At 39.0% G+C, this 22,666-nt stretch overlaps 1 protein-coding gene across 8 annotated transcripts in view; it reads right to left on the reverse strand.

Moving 5' to 3' along the window:
• inpp4b (inositol polyphosphate-4-phosphatase type II B) overlaps nucleotides 1-22,666 on the reverse strand; it is a 285,453-nt gene that overhangs the window by 24,845 nt on the left and 237,942 nt on the right. For 5 of the 8 annotated variants that reach the window (XM_039815268.1, XM_039815304.1, XM_039815314.1 and 2 more), the window contains 8 exons: nucleotides 21,407-21,579; nucleotides 20,856-20,979; nucleotides 20,186-20,312; nucleotides 16,004-16,144; nucleotides 15,452-15,549; nucleotides 14,906-15,018; nucleotides 13,891-14,045; nucleotides 7,033-7,207 (listed from right to left, as the gene is read on the reverse strand). In XM_039815268.1, coding sequence (XP_039671202.1) covers nucleotides 7,033-7,207; nucleotides 13,891-14,045; nucleotides 14,906-15,018; nucleotides 15,452-15,549; nucleotides 16,004-16,144; nucleotides 20,186-20,312; nucleotides 20,856-20,979; nucleotides 21,407-21,579 — 1,106 coding nt within the window. Of the gene's footprint in view, nucleotides 1-6,998; nucleotides 7,208-13,890; nucleotides 14,046-14,905; nucleotides 15,019-15,451; nucleotides 15,550-16,003; nucleotides 16,145-20,185; nucleotides 20,313-20,855; nucleotides 20,980-21,406; nucleotides 21,580-22,666 lie in introns of those variants that run through there. The other 3 variants (XM_039815294.1, XM_039815285.1, XM_039815276.1) reach the window with 2 other exon arrangements.

Below are 22,666 nucleotides of genomic sequence, written 5' to 3' on the forward strand. Positions count from 1 at the left end.
ATGTTCGTTATTTTACTACCTCTAAACTCAATGCAGGAATGTAACCAGACATCCTTAGAGCTGAATAGTATGATACTTATCCTTCTGAGACATCTATATGAAGAACTTATATTATGGGTAAGTTAACATGTATATCTTGGAATATAAGAGGGGTCAATTCACCAATTAAGAGGAAGAAAATTTTGACATATTTAAAGAGGCAGAATGTATATATTGCCTTTATGCAAGAGAGCCACCTCACTGACTCTGAACATTTAAAACTGCGCACAGACTGGGTGGGTAATGTTTTCTACTCTTCCTACTCCTCAAAAGCAAGAGGTGTCGCCTTGCTCATTAATAAACACCTGAACTTTAAATTAAATTCAGTTGCAAAGGATAAAAATGGCAGATTTTTGCTTGTAGATTGTGAAGTAGTCACTATCCTTAGTGAATATATATGGACCCAATTATGATGACCCGTTCTTTAACAATCTGATTATGAAACTGGCTACAATTGGGGGTCAATGTGTTGTGGGTGGAGACGTTAATTTGGTCTTAAACCCTCTTTTGGATTGATCATCACCCAAAACATCTTCACTATCAAAGGCGGCAACAGCATTAAACCAAGGTATGAAAGACATAGGCATAATTGACGTGTGGCGAAATCTTTATCCGCATCAGAGGGATTTCTCTCTTTCTTTTCACCTATGCATAATACACACTATAGAATTGACATGTTCCTGGTACCACTAGATATGATAGCCACAGTGATAGAATGCTCCTATCTAGCAGCTACCTTCTCAGATCATAATCCCATCAAACTCTCCTGGATGATTGATACTCCACAGCCCACAACCCGCAGGTGGAGATGTAAAAATAACATGTTGAAAGCCCCTGAATTTATTTCATATATGACTACCAATATTGAAATATTTCTTGATGCCAATTCAAATTCCTCCTCACATGCCAACATTTGGGAGGCTCTAAAAGCCTATATGAGATGTCAAATTGTATCATACAAGGTAAAACAAATTAGAGAGACTAACCAAATTGGAAAGAGATATTAAAAAGCAGGAACAGGAATACATTGCCACCAAAAAGGAAGAACACCTTAATACACTAACAAACAAGGATGCAATATAATGATCTATGTCCCAACAAAGAGGAAGCAGCTATGGCCAGAACTAGATATCACTATTATGAATTTGGGAACAAAACAAGTAAACTCTTGGCTTGGCAAATTAAAAAGGAAACATCTGATAATTTTATACACTCAATATTAACAGAGGATGGCGGACTCCTTTATAATTCACCATCCATAAATGCAGAATTCAAACAATTTTACGAAGATTTATATAAAACTGGGCAGGATGCTGATAATATTGGAGCAAAAAGGTTCATGGAGGGAATAACCCTTCCCAAATTACAAGATGAGGATAGAGATCTGCTTGATGCAGATATATCAGAAATGGAGGCACTCCAAGCCATTAATTCTTTACAAAATAACAAGACTCACAGGCCAGACCGCTTCCCTGTCAAGTATTATAAGGCCTTTTCAAAAAGATTATTAATCCCACTCACGAACATGATTAAAGAAGCTCTATAAAATAAAAAATTACCAGACTCATTGGAAATCGCAACAATCATACTGCTTCCAAAACCGGGTAAGGACAAACAGAAATGTGACTCATACAGACCCCTCAGCCTCTTAAATGCAGATTATAAGATACTATCCAAACTAATTTCTCTCAGACTGAAAGATGTTATACCAAAGATAATACACGCTGACCAAACAGGCTTCATTAAAAACAGGTAAGGAGCAGATAATGTGCGGTGACTGCTCCACATACTGAACACCGCTCAAAAAAATCTAAATCCTATGCTAATAATGTCCATGGATGCAAATAAAGCATTTGACAGGATTGAACCAAGGTTTCTATTTCAGACTCAGAGGCTATGGGCTTTGGAGAGAAATATGTTAAAACACTTTTTAATGCCCCCAAAGCTAATATTTTAACAAATGACATTCTATCTAACACTTTCTCATTATCCAGAGGGTGCAGGCAAGGCTGTCCAAGCTCCCCCCTGCTCTTTGCACTTGCAATTGAACCATTAGCCATCGCTATCCACTCTAACACCTCCATAGCAGGAATTAAATTTGGTGAACATAAACTTTCTCTGTATGCAGATGATCTCCTATTATATATAACCGATCCACAAACATCAGTCCCCCCACTATTGAAATGCCTCAAAGATTATAGTGCAGTTTCAGGGTATACATTAAATTACACTAAAAGCAAGATCTTACCACTGAATATACAGGACAATAATATTAGAGCTCTCACTGACCCATTAAAATGGTGTAACATTGGTTTCAAATATTTGGGTATACAAATTGGTAAATCGGATGAGCATATATTTAAACAGAACTATATAAAATTATTGGAACAAACCAAACTTACCTTTCAAAGATGGATTGATCTCCCACTGTCTCTCATAGGCAGAATTTATACTATTAAAATGAACATTTTGCCTAAGTTTATTTACCTATTTCAATGTCTGCCGATGAATGTTCCCAAGTTTCTTTAAAGAGCTTAACAAAATTATAACTCCTTTTATATGGCAAAGAAAAAACCCCAGGGTCAAACTCATCTCTCTACAGGCTCCATATTCAAGGGGAGGACTTAACTTCTTGCTTCTCAGTACAGATCAATTTGGATCTGGCTGCATGCAGAGAACAGTGAGGTTAGATGGGTCCCAATAGAATAACATGAGATGAAATCCATGCCTTTAAAGCAGTGGTTCTCAACCTTTTTTCCTTGGCGCCCCCCCTACTTATGTCTAAGAAAAGCTGAGCCCCCACCTCCCCGAAACCGAAGTTGAGGTAACTCTCGAGATAGAGCCTTACTTTCTCTTTTGATAAAAAGGAGTTATCAGTGCTTGTTTTATGAATGTTTCATTCATAAAATAGTGATGCCGTGGCGGCAGGAAAAACGAGGATGATAGCAGCTAGCAGCTGACCTGATGACAGCAAGGATCCCAGGTTAAGAGGTCCCAGAGGTTTGGCCTACTAAGTAGCCTGCCTACAATTTTAAGCAAGAACAAAAATATATAGTTTTTATACAGACTTATGTACATTATATATTCTAGTGTATTATCATAATTTGTTTAACATGTGCAAATATATATATATTTTTTTGCCCGGACCCCAGGTTGGGAACCACTGCTTTAAAGGATATTTCATTCATAGGCACAAAAAAATGTTTAGCCACACTCACAAACAACTCCGTTATACTGAACACATTTGCTGCTTGGCAAGAATCTCACTCACTTCTCGACACAAATAGTTCTCTTCTAGTGGTAATCCCAACCTCTCACACCACATAGCTGACTCAGTGTTGCGGGGGTGGAGGGAAAGAGAATCCAAACATTTGCTGACTTATACATTATTGATACATTTGCTAACTTCCAACAACTAAATGAAAAATTCAACCTTCCCAAAGATAGTTTCTTCAAATTCCTACAAATTAGAGACTGGGTTAAGGAGAAATCCAAAGAAACATTCCCATATATCCCAAAAGAAACTCCTCTTGAAACCCACCTATGTAACAAATCAACAAAAGGAATAATATCTTCTACATATGGTATCATCATTGGAAAGTTACCCGTTTATGATAACACATCTACAAAAGGGAAATGGGAAAAAGACCTAGGCTGTATTTATGAGGAGGCAGATTGGCGTCATCTGTTGGAACAAGCACAGACTGTACTAACCTCCACAAAACAAAGGCAAATTCAATTTAATATATTCCATAGGACATCCTACACCCCTTACAGGTTACATAAAATTGACAGCAACATTTCCTCCAAATGTTAGAGATGTAAAATGACCGATGGTGATCTTATACACATGCTATGGAGTTGCCCAATGATAGAAGAATTTTTGAAACGTGTCATTGAATTAACCTCAAGGGTAATAGGAAGTCAAATTGAACAGGGACATAAAACTATGGATCCTGGGGGACACAAGCTCTATTAATATGAACTACTACAAGAAATACTTTATCTTACTTGCGAGCACTGCAGTAAAAGAATTTATTCTGATCAACTGGAAATCTGAAAATTCACCATCAGTAAGACATTGGATTAATGAGCTTGTGTCTTAGTGCACACCTGAAAAAATATGATATAATGTGAGAGGGAAGCATCCAGCCTTTGGATAAATCTGGGGCCCCTTCACAGACATTCTGCCTTCTCTAGACTTGGCTGACCGTGCTAGCGTGAGCCCTCCTGGACCGGCTTCAAATTAGCCCTCTGCAGGTTTGTCTTGTATAACTTCCTCATTGATTTGTTGTGAGTAATGTGTAGATTTATATAGATATGTATGTACACAGATGGGTGTATGTATAAACTGTATATAGACTGTGTAGATATATAAATGAAAGGAAACTGAGAACCATACAAGGGATAAGGGTAGGATGGGAAAAGTTTGTGTAATACTTGTGTTTTTGTTTTGTATTGATTGTATTTACTTAGCTTTTTTCTTTTTTTCTCTTCTAATGTTCAAAAATCATCATCCTTGTACAGTGTGTCTGTAAGGTTATACATTTGTGTGTGTTCCTTTAGTAAAATACTACTTTCAATGTATCAAACTGTAGATCCTTGCTACACACCATTAACATCTTGTAAGAGCTTCTGTTAATAAATTTAAATGTACAGCCTGTAAAAACACAGTGTTAAGTGAGACCATCTGAATTCTGGGATACCATTAAAGTTTGATGGACTGCGATGTTTTTGCCATTAAGGAACTTGATCAATACATAACAGGCCTTCTGTATGCTTCCAACTTTTCCTTAAAGGGTCACTTCACTCAAATCATGAATCAAGGTTTCTTGTCTACTGTATAGTAGCCTGTTCATAACTGGTACAAGTGGGGCATTGTTTCTGGAGAAAAATGCTGCTATTAACTTAAATGTCATTTCTTTATGCTTGTAGAGCCACAAACCAAATGTCATTCACCCATAACACATTGTAGGATAGGGAAGTGGAAGTCTCAGTGGTGGAGATGTCATAAATTCTGAGGGAAACAAACTACCTGCACTGTTACATATTACAACAGATACATGAGACACTCAATTCTATGTGATGTGGTTTTGGCCATTTATTCCATCTCTGCAAAGAGGCTGAATAAATGACCAAAACCAAAAGTTAAAAAGGAGGAAAGTTTTTAATTTCCCTTTTCACTCTAGTCAATGTCAGAGTGATCCCCAGAAGTTTCATTCTCGGGGTCGAAGCATGAGCTGTACAGGGATCTTCTAAACTATGTAAGACTTTTATTTTACATGTGCCGCTGACACAAAAGCAAATTATTCAAGTTTGAGGACAGGATTACGCAACCGCAGGTGTTAAAAAAAGAGATGTCTACAGTGGCAGAGACTTCTTAAGATTAACTGCAACTTAAGAAGACATGCAGTTAATGACAATATTTTCACCTTTTTGACACAACATATGTACAACGTAAAATTGTACAAGACAACTCACACTTCCAGACATGCAATATTTTGTACTTTTTCGTTTGTTATGTGCCACTGTTTTATCCTTCTCAGCAATATAATCCTTGAAGAAACTTCACTCATCACTTTCACATTTCATTCGATTTTATGAGTTAAAGGGTAAGGCTTGAAGGCATGAAAGCATTGTTTTAGTATCCAAATTGAGTATTGGTATGGGTGATTGATACTCTGATTGCTGGTTACATGATTGGCCACCGCAGGGTTACGTTGGTAGGCTACTGCAATTTCTTTTTCCGGCTCCCCCATTGGCCCCCAACGCCACAGCCTAAAAGCACTTCCCCCATTCAAAATAAATAGGAAGACCTGCAATGTCACGGACCATCTGAGAGTATGTGAAAGCAGTTAAAAGTGGTCATAAACAAATGTATTCTGAGTAACGATTGCAAAAAAACTACAGTTCACAGAAATTACTGAACTATTTTTTTATTTCTTTTTTTAGAAATGAAAGTGTAAATTTGTGACCTTTTTTAAAAGATCCTTTCAAAGTAGGAATCAATGGGTTTGGGGCTAGGTGACAGACACGGTAGAAAAGTATAGATTAATGCCAGGCTTATCCATTAACCTTAAAATGAAGATGTCTGAGAGTCAATATAAATTGTATCTATATTGATATGCAGTTTGTGTAAACCTAACACTAACATAAGTCTTTGGTAAGTTTGTTCTTGTCAGATGTTAAGGAGTTACCTAAAGTTTGTCGGATAAAATATTCCTAGCGAAACAAGAAAGAGGAAACTTAATTGACGGTTATTTTACCTAATACCATCTGATTTAAATAAAGTTTTCCCAATCTTTCACTGCTATTTGGTGATTAACAACCAACAGCTTGAGGTCGATATTAAAGGGGAACTACGCAGTTTTTTTTTAGCTTAATTTACTTTAACTGAACAGCTTCGGAGTCATTGGAATGGTTATATGACTTTTTTTTGGGTTGAATGGTGGTCGTCTCGCTTCCCCCTTGCGCCCCCTAGAAAAACCACCCTTGCAACTTTCAGCTGGCAAGCTGCCAGCCTCCGCGTCAGGAAGTATCACGTAATATCAGGTCTCACAATGTAATGTATTCCTTCACGGCACTGCATACATACGTCCATTCAGGAACCGGTTAACAAGGTAGCGATGGAGTTTTTCAAACTATCGTCATGGCTGAGCCGGCTAAAAAGAAGCAGAAAGCTAGGAAAGCATTGTCGGAGGAACAGAAAAAGAGGAAACGGCAGACTGACCGAGCAAGGAGTCAGACACAAGTAAACATAGGAGCTGCCAAATATCTATTACGAAGCTGTAGGGGGAGCTCTATAGAGAAACCTGTGAGCAAAAAGTGAGAAAACAGTGAAGAAATTGCCAAAACTGCATAGCGCCCCTTTAAACCACTTGTGCTAATAACACTTATACGTAAAAGTCATTCAAATCACACTACAACTACTCATAAAAGAATAACCAGCAAACACAGAATAAAGGCGTAGGTAGAGATGGCATTGTCAGCAATTTATTGATATTTTGCAAGCAGAAAAACAAGACTTAAAATGAGCCACACAACCAGTAAGTGCGAGCTAACAAGCAGCAGCGCAATGGGGTAAAAGTGTCGTGACGCTGGTTTGTTCTCTGTCACGGCGCCAGCCTCAGGGTCCTCCCACTGCCCAATGTCTCCCTGGGTCAGCCGACTGCAGGGGCGCCCATCAGAGTGAAACAGAACGAACAGAGAGAGATCAAAACACTGGGGTGTTATTACAGTCTAGATGCTGTCTAAGTGGGACTTCTAGCACAGATTGATGACTTAAGAGCCCATACAGGCTGATACCAGAAGGCCCACTTAGACACAGAGCCATTGGTACAGACTTTGCTTCAAAGAGCCACAGCCACAGACAAGCAGGCAGCAATGATGGAGTAGAAATGTAAGAAACAGGCTCACAAAAAGCTGCACATTAAGCCACATAATGAAATGACTTGGTTGGCAGAGGATGCAGAGAGGAGTCATGCACTTTGATGCACATTTTATAGTGAAGGTTTTATGTAGAATGTGTTTTCATTACATCTGATCCAGCTGATAAGCATTCACTTAAGTCTAGAGCGGAAGAATCCTTGTTTACGGTAGTGGTTTAACAGGTTTTTTGTGACACTTGGTTTCGATTTCCTTTTGGATAGCATTTCACTTCACTTCACACTGTGTTTATGCCAGACTTAACTCACTGCCAGCTGCACAGAAAAACATCATTATAAAAGAATGAAACGGCTTAATTTTGAGATAATCAGGACCATTGGACAAGTGCAGAAGGTTCATGTAAGAAACTTATTTGGCCTGTGTGGATAATGGAACTCAGAAAAGACAGATAAGCACATACCTGGAGATTTTTAGTTAGCCATAGTCTGGAGTGATAGAAACAGCAGCCAAATACGATCTAGCCAAACGCCTGATGGCTAGACTGACAAGAAGAATAGACTAAAAGACACTGTATGCACTGAATCGGCTTTGTTGTTGCATGTACAAACCAGCAGGTTAAAAAAAATGACAAACTTTATGACATCAACCTACAGTAACTATCGAATCAACCGGTCGAGCTTGTCTTATCACCAACATCAGCATTCCTTCCTCTTTATCAAAACAAACCACAAACCAATAACAAACAGACAAATATAAGACACAACAAATCTCAGCGTCCTTTGACTACAACAAGCACTTTGTACCTGCTGAAGCTGCAGCACATGTTAAAGGTGCCCTGCCACACGTATTTAATTACTTTGTAGTAATGTCTGAAGTTCTACCATGGACTCTAACATTTTTTGTGCCTTGGTTACCTTGTTTCAAGCCATTCTAGCGTGGTATAGAAAGCTTAGAGGAAGACTCAGCTCGATTTCTGCCAGTTGTCATTAATATTCAACAAGCTAAGCTGTTTGAATCTGATTGGCTAACAGCTAGCCAATGAGAGCCTGGCTGTCAGAATCCTTTACCAAGCCCAACTGGGCGAGCTAATGAATAGTAATGAGCTCAGGCAATATGATGTCAGACTGACCAGCTTTTGTAATTAGCCTGATTTCTCTGCTTATTTCTTTTCAGTGGCTAGAGCTGACAAAGGAGGTAGCAGTCCACTTTCACAACATAACACAAACACATATGGACCTAACATATTTCGAAAAATGCAAGTAAAAACGGTTTTGTTTGGCAGAGCACCTTTAAAGGTGCTGTAGGTAGGATTGTGAAGATCCAGGACTTAGCCAAAAATTTGAACGACAACTTCTTAGTCCCTCCCCCCTTTCTGCTAAAGCCCAAAACGGTCTCCTAAGCCCCTCCCCAACAAGGGAGAATGAATGTGCGTGATTGACACGCAGTTAGACACCCCACCCCCCGGCCATGATTGGTGCATCTGAACAGGGAGCGGTGGATTTTTGCAAATCGCACTACAGGCTGTATGTGCTGCCAGAGGAGCCAGATTTTTTTTAAATTACCTGCTTCATGTAATTCTACTTGAACATAAGGTCAGTTTCAGCAAACATGACAGAAAGTTAGTTTTACCTACTGCACCCTTTACAAAATGTGTCTTTCCACCTGTTAATACTAAAGCAAATTGGCATCTTTCTATTGTCACGTTTGTGCAGTTGTGTCACCTCATTGTCGTTCCTGTGCAGTATAAACATCAGGTAATGGGAAAGCAAATATATTACTTAAGGGATGATGTTAGATAGTACTGGCGTTGTCAATCACACCGGTGTGACCCAACAAACCCAGTCTTTAATCATTATAAATGCACTGATGTTAGTGTTTTTTTAAACACACTTGACCATACAGATACATGCACTAATGTTTTGTTCATATAACAGGGTGGCTACAGGTATAAACAAGTTAAATTTAAGACTTTTTAAGACCACTTCTAAATGAAATTTAAGACTTGAATGCGGTGCGTTTGTAATTATGTTCAACGAGATACTGAACCGGACAACCAAAAGCAAACAACTGGACTTGCATGTGCATTATTGGTTAAATGACCATGTCCAGTCAAGATTATATGGAGCAGTTCATGGGCCATGCAACTGCCCAGGATCTACTTCAGCATTTCAAAGTGTGCCATAAATATATTTATTAACTAACCTCTTGTATGTTGTGTATCATATAGTTAAGCTTTACTGATTTGTCAAGTGAATAACAACTATGGATAGGGCACTACATGTTAATTAGACAAATTAAAATGAATGAAGTAAAAACAGCCAAATTGAGTTTTAGAATGGTATTAGAGTCTGCTGTTTACCTGCCAATATGTATAAATAGTATACAGTGCTGCTCATAAAAATAGCCCCACATCATCACATACCCTTCACCATACCTAGAGATTAGAATGATTTTATTTCAGTTAGCCTCATAGCTGGTTTGATTGATTGAGAGATGATTTTATTGAAAGTGCCCCATATCTAGGTATGGTGAAGGGTATGTGAGGATGTGGGGCTATTTTAATTCTAAAGGCCAAGGGAACTTTATCAGGATGCATTGTATCTGTAGCCCCCTGTATTTTAAGGAAGGGCATTTATTTATTTACGATACATTATTTATTCACAAAGAAAATTGGTGTCCTTAAAGGTTGGACTTTTCCTACTTTTTTTAATTAAGGAATTAAGATCAATTTCCAAAAGATGATTTTTGTATTCCTCTTTTTAGTCAACTTATCATGGGTTCACAAACTTATGAGCACCACTTGTCATTTAACCAATAATGCACATGCAAGTCCAGTTGTTTGCTTTTGGTTGTCTGGTTCAGTGTCTTGTCGAACATAATTACAAACGCACCGCATTTTTGGACTTAGGTGATGAGTTATTTTTTTTATATATGGCGCCAGTCCAAATTTAGCGTAACGTATCTGGTCTTGTCCTTTCCACATGTAAATGACTGTACAAGCCCCGAATCTGGAAACATTGCTTTGAACACTTCTTCAATCCTGTCATTATACCTGTAGGAATTGTGGCTTGTCACAGTCCTCAGCACCCAAATCACCTCTGCTCGGAGTGTTGGCATAGAGCCACAATTTCTCGGCGGTCAGCTGGCATTGTTGGCTGTGGATTTCCTATCCTAACATCCAGCGTTGTAGCGTTGACATCGTTGCTAGCGGTAGAAATGGTGTAGCAGAAACTAGCAATTACGGGCTGCTGGCGCGCCCTTTACGTGAAATCGCGTAGTTTACCAAGTTTGAAATTCTTCCGACGCATAACGCAGTTCGCTTCATAAACATTCCCAGGCACCGACCTTAACCAATAATACTCGTTCTTTTCAAGCAATTTGTAATTGAACAATTATCAACCATTGCTGTATTACCTGTATGCGGCGAAATTGCAAATCCCACTGACTATGGCCACGCCAAGACCCACCCACGAAGCAGCTCGATTGGTAGGGGTTAGGCATTTGACCTCGGTTAAGGTTAAGGTTAGGATAGCCGATTGGTCAGGGGATAGGTCATGTACAAATGGGGTTACCTTGCGTAAAAAATATTCGACCTGGCTGGCAGAACAGATTGCCTGCATTTTCGCGGTTGCATGACACAAACATATTTAAGACCTATCCAATCTGAATTTAAGACAATTTAATAGTTTTTAAGGCCTTATTTTTAGGGAAAGTGATTTAAGACTTTTTAAGGACCCGCGGCCACCCTGTATAAAAACATTAAGGTTTAAATCAGTGCCTATATATCAAATCCAAACCAATTCCTGTAAAAGGGTCTCCTACAGCTAATCTTGAGGTTTGACTAACAAAAGTGTGTCAGTCAAAAGATACAAATGCTGGAGTGTAGAAGAAATACAATAATGTTCACATTTGCCACATAAGAAGTGTGTCAAGATTTTCCTATACTCCTTTGAGCTAGCACTTAACTTCCTCTAATTATCCTCTCCCCCCCTCACCTCAACACAACACTAAATTAATGTTAAATTCTTCTCCTCGTCTTCTTGTAAGGACAAATCGCTCTAAGAATAGAGATTTAATTAGACCCACAGTCTTAGTTAATTTGGAACAAAATAGGGCCGTTTATGGTGTTTTAAGAATTTAATCTGATTTTAAAATAGTCACTGTTCTGAGTGTTCTGGTGTCAGAGGGGAAAGATAACGCAGACGTTCAAAGAGGATCACTCCATTGTGCCTAGAGAATATGGCAGCAGATTATTGGAGTGCACTTTAACACTTCCCATTTATAAAAAACAATCCATTGAGAAAACCCAAAGCACACATTTTTAGAACACATTTAAAGTTATGGATGCAAATACAGTCGTCTTAGAAGTATAATGTATTACTGTAGGTGCTGTATTCAAACACTCAACTTCTATTTGAATGCAGCACCTGCAGTAAGACAAACCTGTGATTTACTGTTGCACCATTGTTTCAACCCCCTATGGGAGGTGTATGGCATGAGTTCAAGCTTTTTCAGAAATCACAAAGTGATAATAATAGTCTGCCACACATACTTTTTGTGTAACATAGCCTTATTACATTCCACTTAACATTCAAATGTGCCCAGGGCTAGTTACATGCTTGGCAGGTGTAATTATCTTGGCAAATAATGCATAAATAGTTTTTTTCCAGGGACAGTCATGGATGAAGAAAACATCAAATATGTTACAAACTTCCATTTTGGATACAAAAAAAACTGCCTAGGGTTCTTTTGTTTTTTAAGGTTAATTCAATGCATCAATGGATCTACAAATTGATTATGCATTATGCATTCTGGATTTTGGATTATTTTATTTTTGACTTTGTGTATTTGAAGAAGCTGGCCTACAGTGAATTTTGTTTGTGTCATCACATTAGCTAGATGTATCAATTGTATAAATAACTTGAGGCCTTACTTCATTTAAAAAAAAAAAAAAAAAAACATTGTGTAACTATATGTCTTCTTTAAGATTAGTTTGTTCAGTTACCAAGCCTTTTTTTACACAAATTTCTGACCCTAGTTGTAGAATATGTTGAGTGATTGAGTTGTGACCAGTTGTTATTTGTATCTTTGGTCATGTAATGTCCCGTCCTCTTATTCATCTAACACAACTGACAATATTTGTTGTTGGTTTTCTTTCCGGGTTTTCCTTCCACGGGGCCAAGGAAAATAGACATACTTTCGATTTCCCTTTCATGGGGCAGAGTCAGCTAATAGGACAGCTGTTAGCAGTTAGTGGTTACTTTGCAAGTAGTCTAAGCTATCGGTCAGGTTATGTTTTCTAGGTTAATGTAACATTTCCATAACACAAACATCTCAAACAATGTCAACTTGGCATTAAAAGTGTCATAACAGGTTCATGACAGGTGTCATGTCATGGTTATGCACACCCCTTCAAATAAAGCCTTCACAACAACTGCCATCCGCTGGCCTACACAGGTCATTACCACAGGCATTTTAGATGAGCACCAAATGCCTTAACAAAGTTCTAAATTTAGAACTTATCAGATTCAGACAGATGCAGATGTAGATGTTTACTCTGCTGGCACACACAGACAATAAAGGCAGCAGTGTCCCTGCAGCACTGATAGGAACATGCATGGTTGCCTTTGAATGTGTGAGGCAAGGTGGTGATGGTGAAGGGAACACACGATAACGTTTTTACTGGCACATCGAACGGTGATAAGATGGGAGGAGAAGGTGCAGACAACATGTCTGTGATGTGTGCGGTGGACCCAGCTTTTGCTCACATAACGTGTTATGGGTGCAGGTTATTACTTCAACCAGACGTTTTGTAGTAACATGTCTATTAAAGTATTACAGAATGCAATTGCTAAATCTTTGGCAATATTGGCTCAAGGATCAGTTTACCCAATTTGTATCACTTGCCTCTTGTTGTATCTAGCCATGCTGATAGTTTCGGTTTTACAAGTTCAGATTTTGAGATATCCTCACTGAAAACTCTGCTAACAACCCAATACAGTAGAGGTGAATGGTAGTTTATTTGTGCTCCTCGAAGCACTGAAAATTAACCACGTTGAAAAACCCAACATTGTGTCTTTCTAGAAACAACATCCTGGCTACTCTGGATAATCCATAGATCTCATTGTCTATCGCTTTTATAGGAACTATTTCTTTTATAGAAAGTATATCCAATTAAAACAGTTCGGAGTGAGGTCTGTGGATTATCCAAAGAAACCAGCATGAAAGACAAGTTGCTGCCCATTGCATTGGAGGTGGTGGCAGAAATCTCGGAGACAGATCTCTGAGATTTTATCTGAGTAAACAAAACAAAACTGCACGGCTCCATACTACTGAAGCAAAGTAGAGAACTATGCCTTCATGTTATTTGGATGACTGACTTTTTATATGCAGCATGTTTGGAATTTATTGGAACAACAACTTGCACCCATAATAGTTTTATACTATATGTTATCACGGTCTTACCTCCGCATACAGTCCAGAGCACGGATGAAGAAATCCTTGCTGAGCTGGTGTTCGTCACGTAGGAGGGCACACTGCTCTAATGTGACAGACATGGATGTCCGGTCTTTGGCACTTTTACAGCTGGTAAACCTGATGCCATTTAACCTTCGGCAGATCTGGAGGGTAGTGGAGAAAAAAAACACATGCAATGGTTACATGCATCATTAATGTGAACTGTTCCTTTTTTGTCAGTAATTGACCCGTCTTGTAAGAAAACTGTGCCTGGTTTAACGTTTACTTTTTGACATAAATTGCAAATTTGAGTATCATCCAACCCCGGAGATTCATGATGGTGCCTTTTTAGCCATGCTAGCGGCACTGACGGTCAATCGATCGACCACTGTGGTCAAAACTGAAATGACTCAACAACTGTTGGATTAATTGCCACTAAACTTTGTAGAGACATTCATGATCCCCAGAGGATCTAGCACCATCATTAGGTCAACATTCTTTATCAGTACAATACTTTGTTTTATGATTACATACATGTAAAACTAATGAAATTCCCATCAGCCTTAGCAGGACGTTGTTTAGTGCTAATTAGCAAATGTTAGAATGCTAACACACAAAACTAAGATAACAAACATGACCATTATTTCACCTAACATCAGCACAGAGCTGCTAGCATGGTTGTAAACTCTTAGTCTTGTTTGAACAGAAACAAGACAAGACTGTTCTGTGAATCACTGTAAGAACACGTATAACAATTAATTGACAGATACTGAATATCAGGTTAAAGGTCAGCGTCTATGCAGTATCGTCTTCCGAAGTCAATCCATCATGCTCAGGCTTTTTGTTCAGCTTCCATTAAAGCCCATGAAATGTCAACATGTCAAAAACTTCATACTAGACTGCATCTAAGTGTTTACAGATCACAGTTACCCTGGTTATGCAAGAGAGGATGTTTATGTAGAAGGTTCATGGAATACTGTCTTCCTTGACAAGGACAAAAAGTTACAATAAAAACAGTGCTCACTGTTCCAGCAATCCACAGTATCTCCACATTCTTTCTCTTCTTTGTAACTACATTCTGGCCCAGGGTTTCAAGTAATTCCTTTATGTCAGTTGGTGTCTGAAAACATGGTAGACCTGTTGATATAAAGCACAAAGCACATTGCCAGTGAGGGGTTCTGTTTCATACTTTGTTCTGGTGAAAATAAAAGTTTGAGAACAGGCTGCCACTCAGGGCTAAATGCAGATTCTAATGGCGTAATGTGTGTTGGCAGACAAAAAGAAAACAATTTACTTAACACACTTTGTTGTAGATGATTACATTCCAAGATTCGCTTTATAAATGATAAAGTGACATTGTATAAATTGTCCTGATGTGGTAAACTCCAATAGATATCCAATGCATATAAACAGTTATTTCTCAATACTGTTCTTAACCAACATCTTTGTTACTGCAAGAGTCACTTTGCTGCAGCAGTGGGGCCTGGAACACAAGTCCTATAGTATTTTACAAAGATTGACAAAGTGAGTATTTGTCCTTGGTAAAAAAAACAAACATTTGTGCACTTACATTCTAGTGGCACCTGTTCACTTAATGATTTGTAATAGGCTTCTAACATCTCAAAGTTCCTCTGGTTTATTCTTTCTTGTAGAGAGATATCTCCAAACCTGAGAGAATGACAGAGAGAATGAGGGCTATGGTGGAGCATCACCAAGACGTTTAACAGTTCATCATTCAAAATTACAATATAGCCAAGCGAATACTAAATGCAGCTGAAATAAGGAGCTAAACCATGAAAATAGTTGCTTTGTTTTTTTGTTAAAACATTTTCAACCAATTAACATAAGTAAATACAACATAGTTACATGTTAAGCAGTTCTTTGTCTATGAGGAAAAGTGAGTATGTCATTAGAGTTTTGAATGCCTCAAGCACAGAAGGATTATTTAAATTTAAATTTTTGGATATAGATGCACTTTGCAAGAATGAAGAATAAAGAAAACGCTGTGCACGACTACAGTTCTTACGTGATATTGATTAGTTTTAGAACACACTGGCCTTAGTTAACATGTTGCTTGCGTTAAATGCAACAGATTGGAGTGAACAAAAACTGTCTGCAGTACCTCTCTGCTATTGTTTGCTGTTCATTGATGCCCACGTTAAACAGCACCGGGAATACTCGTAGAGGCTTGCCCTCCTTGATCTCCTCTGGCAAGGTCTGGAAAACCAGTCGTGGTAATGGCACTTCTACTGTGAAGTGGTCTCTGAATGCAGGAAGAAGAAAAAGAAATGGGAGGTAAAAGAGACAACAGAAACATGATTAAACAGAAATTCAATAGGTTCTGCAATGCTGTAGAATCTGACACGTAAAGACAGGCCTGAGCAAGCTGTACCAAGAGAGACTGTTTGTGTGTATGCATGAGAGAAGAGAGAAAGTAAGTGTGTAAAAGAGATTGCTTTACAGATTGACATGGAGGGGGTGGGGCAAGAGGAGTGTATCATCTTATCACACTTGGCCTTATGCACACAGCAACCGGCTCACATGACTGACTTGACCTTATTGTGGCAAATGTCGTACAAGTAAACTTTATTTACTGCAGAAGGGGGAGGGTATTTTTTATTTTACAGGTCACTTGGGATTTTGTTTTGGTTGGCATAAACAGATCATACCATAACCCCCCTGAGCACCAAGCTTTGCTATAAATGTAAATACACAAACAAAACCACTCGCTGGAATTTGCCCCCAAAGTGCCATATACAGCGGGGAAAAGAAGTATTGAACGCGTCAACATTTGTCTCAGTAAAGATATTTCTGATGGGGCTAATTTTCACCAGAAGTCAGTCACAACCCAAGTAATCCACACATTCAAAGATATCAAAACAAATAAGTCCATAAATTAAGTTGTGTGCAATAAAGTGAAATGACACAGGGAAAAAAGGATTGAACACACTTGCTGAAATTTATTTAATACTTAGTAGAAAAACCTTTGTTGGTAATGACAGCTTCAAGACGCCTCCTGTATGAAGAAACTAGTCGCACACATTGCTCAGCTGTGATTTTTGCCCATTGTTTCAGTCTTCAAATCTTGAAGGTTCCAGGGGCATCTTCTATGAACTCAACCATTTCAGAGTTTCCTTGGCTGTGTGTTTGGGATCATTGTCTTGCTGAAATGTCCACCCTCATTTCATCTTCAGCATCCTGGTGGATGGCAGCAGATTCTTATCAAGAATGTCATGGTACATTTCTCCATTCATCCTTCCTTCAATTATATGAAGTCTGCCAGTGCCAGGTGCTGAAAAACAGCCCCACACCATGATGCTCCCACCTCCAAACTTCACTGATGGTATGGTGTTTTTAGGGTGATGTTTTTTCTCCTCCAAATCTGGTGTATGCTATGACAGCCAAAGAGTTTAATTTTGGTCTCATCTGACCAGATTATATTCTCCCAGTATGTCATTGGCTTGTCCAGATGTTGTGCAGCAAACTTTAACCCTTGTGTGGTCCTTCGGGTCCCAGTGACCCGAAGGACAACACAAGGATTATGTACCTCCCTTTACTTTGTTGAGAATTGCTCTCTAAACCCTGTTTCTTGTTAAGTAAGTAAAGTTTATTTCTAGAACACATTTAAACACAGTTTAAGCTGACCAAAATGCTGTACAAACAAGAACTAAGGTGCTGTATTAACCCTTGTTTAGAGAGCAATTCTCAACAAAGTAAACGGAAGTACATAATCCTTGTGTTGTCCTTTGGGTCACTGGGACCCGAAGGACAACACAAGGGTTAAGCGAGCTTCCACATGCCTTTTCTTGAGCAGTGGTGTATTGCGTGGTATGCGTACATAGAGGCCATGGCGGTTGAGTGCATTACTAATTGTTTTCTTTGAAACAACTTCCAGGTCTTTCTGAAGATCTCCGCGAGTGGTCCTTGGTTCTTCGACAACTCTTCTAAATATTCTATGGACCTGGTCGTGGCCGGTTAATGGTGAAATTATGTTCTTTCCACTTCCGGATAATGGCCCCAACAGTGCTCACAGAAGTTTAGATATTTGTCTGTAACCAATGCCATCCGTATGTTTTTCTACAATAAGCTTGCAAAGGTCTTGGGACAGCTCTTTGCTTTTACCCATCATGAAATACTTCTTGAGTGACACCTTGGTAATGAGAAACCTTTTTATAGGCCATCAATTAGGAAAGATCCAGCTCAGTGTTTCCCCCACATAGACTAATGTGTGGCGGTGCGCCTCACTATCAACACCGGCCGACGCACATTACGTTTCGATATTTTTTTTATTTTTTTAAACGCTCCTCCGTCTCTCTGTCACTTGTGTCTCGCTCACACAGACACACAAACACAGCTCCTCCCACCGTGCGGTGTTTGGTGTTTTTAGCCCCCAACGTTGTCTTCCAGGCAGCGCGGCAATGGTTATAGTTAGGGTTAAGGTGAGGGTAAGCTGCCTGTAAGGAGACGTTGGAGGCTTAAAACACCATTGAGCCCACTGCGCACACAGCGTCTGTCTCCATAAAGGAGAGAAGACGGCTGGTGAAATTCACAAGTTCACGAAAGGTTGGTATCTATCTCGTGAACACCTTTACACAATCACACATTCACAATCACCGACCCGACTCTGATTTAGAAAGTTAACTAGTCGCAAGTTTAAGGTAAAATGCAGTGGGGTTGTCAAGGTCAAAACACTATATGTAGCAGCTGTGAATCAAATAAACGTATTATAAAAATAATGTTTTGTCATTTTTTTACTCTTACACTGAATGAGTATTGAAAAGTATTTTCCATGACTGAATAAGGCACGTGTTGAGGATGAGGACCAGCCTGAACCAGAGGTATCAGTCTGAAACAGAGCTGAACAGTCTGACCAGTGTAATTAGTTATGTTATTAATTTGTTTACAATATTTTCAGGCTTCAACCAGTGAAAGACAGAGTCAGGGAGAGAAAGAGATAGATTTGTTAGGCATTGAAGTAGGAGAGGAGGACAGCATCCAACAGCGTGTCCGAAAATAAGTATTTCCCCCTACCCCCAAGGTTAAATTTACAGTAAGGAATTATGCAGAGAATGTTTTACTCTGACACACTCCTTGAGTTGAAGTTGAAATGTCTTTAATGTCCCCAAGGGGCAATTTGGTTCACCACATGTAGCCAACACATAAACATTAACACAAAAAAGCACATAAAACCTAAAATAGTAAATAGATAAAAAAATAAATACACATGTACACTACACTTAAAAGATGACAAGTATATGCTGTGAAATGGCAGGATGGCAGATGACCTATAGTTTATTGAGAAACCCAACAGCTGATGGTATAAATGATCTCAGGTATCTGTTGGACCGGGCATGTTTTCGGAAGGTATACCTCCTTCCAGATGGTAGGAGGCAAAACTCAGAGTGTAATGGGTGAGTGGTGTTAGCCAAAATGGCCATTGCCCTCTGTGTGGCTCTGGCCTCATACACAGACCTAATGCTGTTGAGGTCAGTGCCAATTATTTTCCGAGATATATTTACAATTTTTCCCCAGTCTGTTCTTGTTGGTTACACTCAAATTGCCAAACCAGCAGATCATGGCGAAGGTTAAGATTGACTCAATAAAAGATGAGTAAAAAGTTGTCAGAAGTGATCTGTTAACATTAAACCCGAGTGTTTAATGATGCAAGTGTTTTGGAATGAACCATGGAATTTTGGTTTAAATTTAAGTAAAAGTAAAAAAAAAAGCCAAAACACTTGCACACTGTTGATCATTTTAATCACTTCATTAAGAGTGTTTCAGTCCTCAGACCTTGGTCAGGTAAAATGAATATGTTCATTTGCAGGATTTTGTAGTTTTTCACAGTAAGAAAAGAAATGACAAGTTGTAGCATAGTTGGGTAGTGTTTACAAACTACACACCCTACAGTATAATTAGTATCTAATTGCTTTCTTTTTCCCTAAACCTTTCTAAGAAATTGCAGTTACGTCGAGCCTTTTAAAGAAATTATAAAGAAAGTGGAAGGGCCAAGGCGTGCACTATCTTACAATGTTAATGAAGTGTGAATTTTTCTGATTATTCCGACACCACGTGAATGCAGCACACATTCAACGCCCCATTTTGCAATGTTATTGAAAGTGAGAAAAAAATGTGTGTGTATCTGCCGCGTGATCCTAAAATGTAATGGCTTCTTCCTTATCACATGCTACACCCTTCCACCAAGTTGAATGGAAATCGGGTCAGTAGTTTTTTCTAATGAAGAGACAAATTAAACATGTTATATTCAAACAAAGAAAAGCAAACAGAGAAGGAGATGATGTCTCACCGCCGGCCACAAACTAAAGGCTGGAGGTCACTAAGATCATCTGTTTTAGCTTCTGTAATCTGGAACGTGACTCTCTGCAGGTCTGAGATTCCAACCTCCATGTCCTCCAGCATCCCGATCTCCTCACCTTAAACGGTTCGACAAAACAAGATTAGCAGTGATTTAATCCTTGCTCGTCAAACGTCTTTTTAGTTACTAAAAATTAGTTAAGTTCGGCTTAAATTTTCCAAGAAAATGTCACAGCGGAAATTCCAGATGACGAATATCATTCAGAAACTGTCCACATAGGATTGCTTTTATCACATAAATGGGTTAAGGAATAAGCTGTCTTTCAGCTTTTATTTTTGCTGACCAATACATTTCACTTCCTTGAGAGGTGAATCATGAGCTTTGTCAAACTAGCACAAAGGAGCTGCATGGTACTCCTATTTTACAAGGAACTCAAATTCAATCTCTAGTCTCTGTATTGATCTGAATCTATCCATAATACTCATGTTATAAAACAAAGTTATAAAAGTGCCTGTAATAAAGGCCCAACAAAACCACTGACATATTTGCTACATGTTGTGATTTGTTACGGCCTAACATTCACTCATTACGTAACTCAAATAAAAGTAAAGCAAAACAGATGGGTTCAGTGGAGGTTTTGAGGTCGCCAAAAATGACTCACTGTAGGTGCTGAGCAGACTCTCAAACTGGGCAACCAGGCCAACTAGGTGGAGTTGCCTCAGGAAGCCTTGATCCTGCATTCCTGCATACAGCCTCATGACAAAACCACAGGCTAACGCTGCGAGCTGCGCCACACACACACACACACACACACACACACACACACACACACACACACACACACACACACACACACACACACACACACACACACACACACACACACACACACACACACACACACACACACACACACGTTTGTCAACAGCTTGTTGAAGCAAGAAGTGAGCAAATGAATTTATGAGCTTTAAAAAAATATAACGCTGCCAAGACTTGAGGGCTTGAATTTGAGCGTATGTGGACATTTGTTAAACATTTTTTTATGTTTTTAACAAATTAAGTATTTCTTTAATATTTTAATTTACGAAGTGAAGGATTGTTAGTTTTGTGAACATCGGGCATATACAATTAAACATTAACTAGGGTCAGATAAACTAACTACATTTACTGAGGACTTTTATAGTTGTTTATTATCTCAGTATGGCTACCTACTGCTTGACTGAAGACCACATCTCGCCTCTGTTGGAGGAGGAAGCCCTGTGGAATGCTGCAGGCTGCCTCCTGCAGGAGCACAAAAGTCATGGCTCTCTTTGCCTTCTCCACCACCTCCATCACACACTCCTTTAACCTGGTCACCAGAGGACGCAGCTGCTCCCTCCAGTCACCTGCGGAGAAATATGGGATAAAAAGGGGTAGGTGTACACAGAGTTGATGTGGTTGTAGATTAAAATAGGTCTTAAAGCTTCTCAGCCAGAAACAACATGCAGTTTATCTGTGAGGTGAAACCGGTTTAGCCATTGATGTTTCCTTGAAAATGGGGAGTAACTACCGGTAAGAAAAACATCAAACGCATACAAACATTTCAAGCTGTTTAAAGGAAAGAATTGGCCAGCTGTTCACTTGAGAAACCTACATAACATATTAAACTTTGTATGAACATGAAATAAAACATGGCCTCAGGCCTTCAAGGAAGTGCAGCAGTGCAAAGTGTAAAGGGCTGGTTGAAGTAGAAATATAGATTGGTGGGTGTGGTGATAACGAATAACAGCAATAAATACACTTTCAAGCAGTCACATCACTTGTCTCATAGCTCTGAAAAAGCTGTGGAAATCAGTGAAGTATGTATTAAACAATAGCTCTACGCTCTCCCAGGAAATGATAGCTGTCTGGCTTGTGGCACTACGTAAACACACACCACCACAAATCTGCAGCCAAAAGCAGATGGTGTGGAGTTTCTTAACAGTTAATTAGTATGCTGACGATATCATTAATTTTAACAAATAGTTTGTTGAAGCTGTTAATGTGATTGCATCAACATGACGCTATTTAAGTCATAATTCTACACTACATTACGTCCTAAACATTCACATCATACCGTAATTGATGTGACACACCAGCATTTGCACCATAATATATTTCAAGAATAAAACATCAAACACCATGTTTGTCAAAAAAAGTTGGAAAGGCAGCAATGATGAACAGAATTAATGAGCCCCAGTAATCTGATGTCTCCCGCATAAACACACAAAATAAATAGTTACAACCAACCAAGCTGATGTGTGTACAGGTGTTTGTGGTTTTTTAACAGCCTGGTGTTGTTTTTGCATGTAATTTAATCAAGATAAACACAGTGAACAGCCGTGTGTAATGGGACCACACTGTGGCAGGCGCTTCTCAAATCGCAGGCTGCAGATTTATCAACGTATCTGTCCTGCTGCAATCAGATGGCTGCAGAGAATTTATGAACCAAAG

Source organism: Perca fluviatilis, chromosome 1, assembly GCF_010015445.1.
Source record: "Perca fluviatilis chromosome 1, GENO_Pfluv_1.0, whole genome shotgun sequence".
NCBI lineage: Eukaryota > Metazoa > Chordata > Actinopteri > Perciformes > Percidae > Perca > Perca fluviatilis.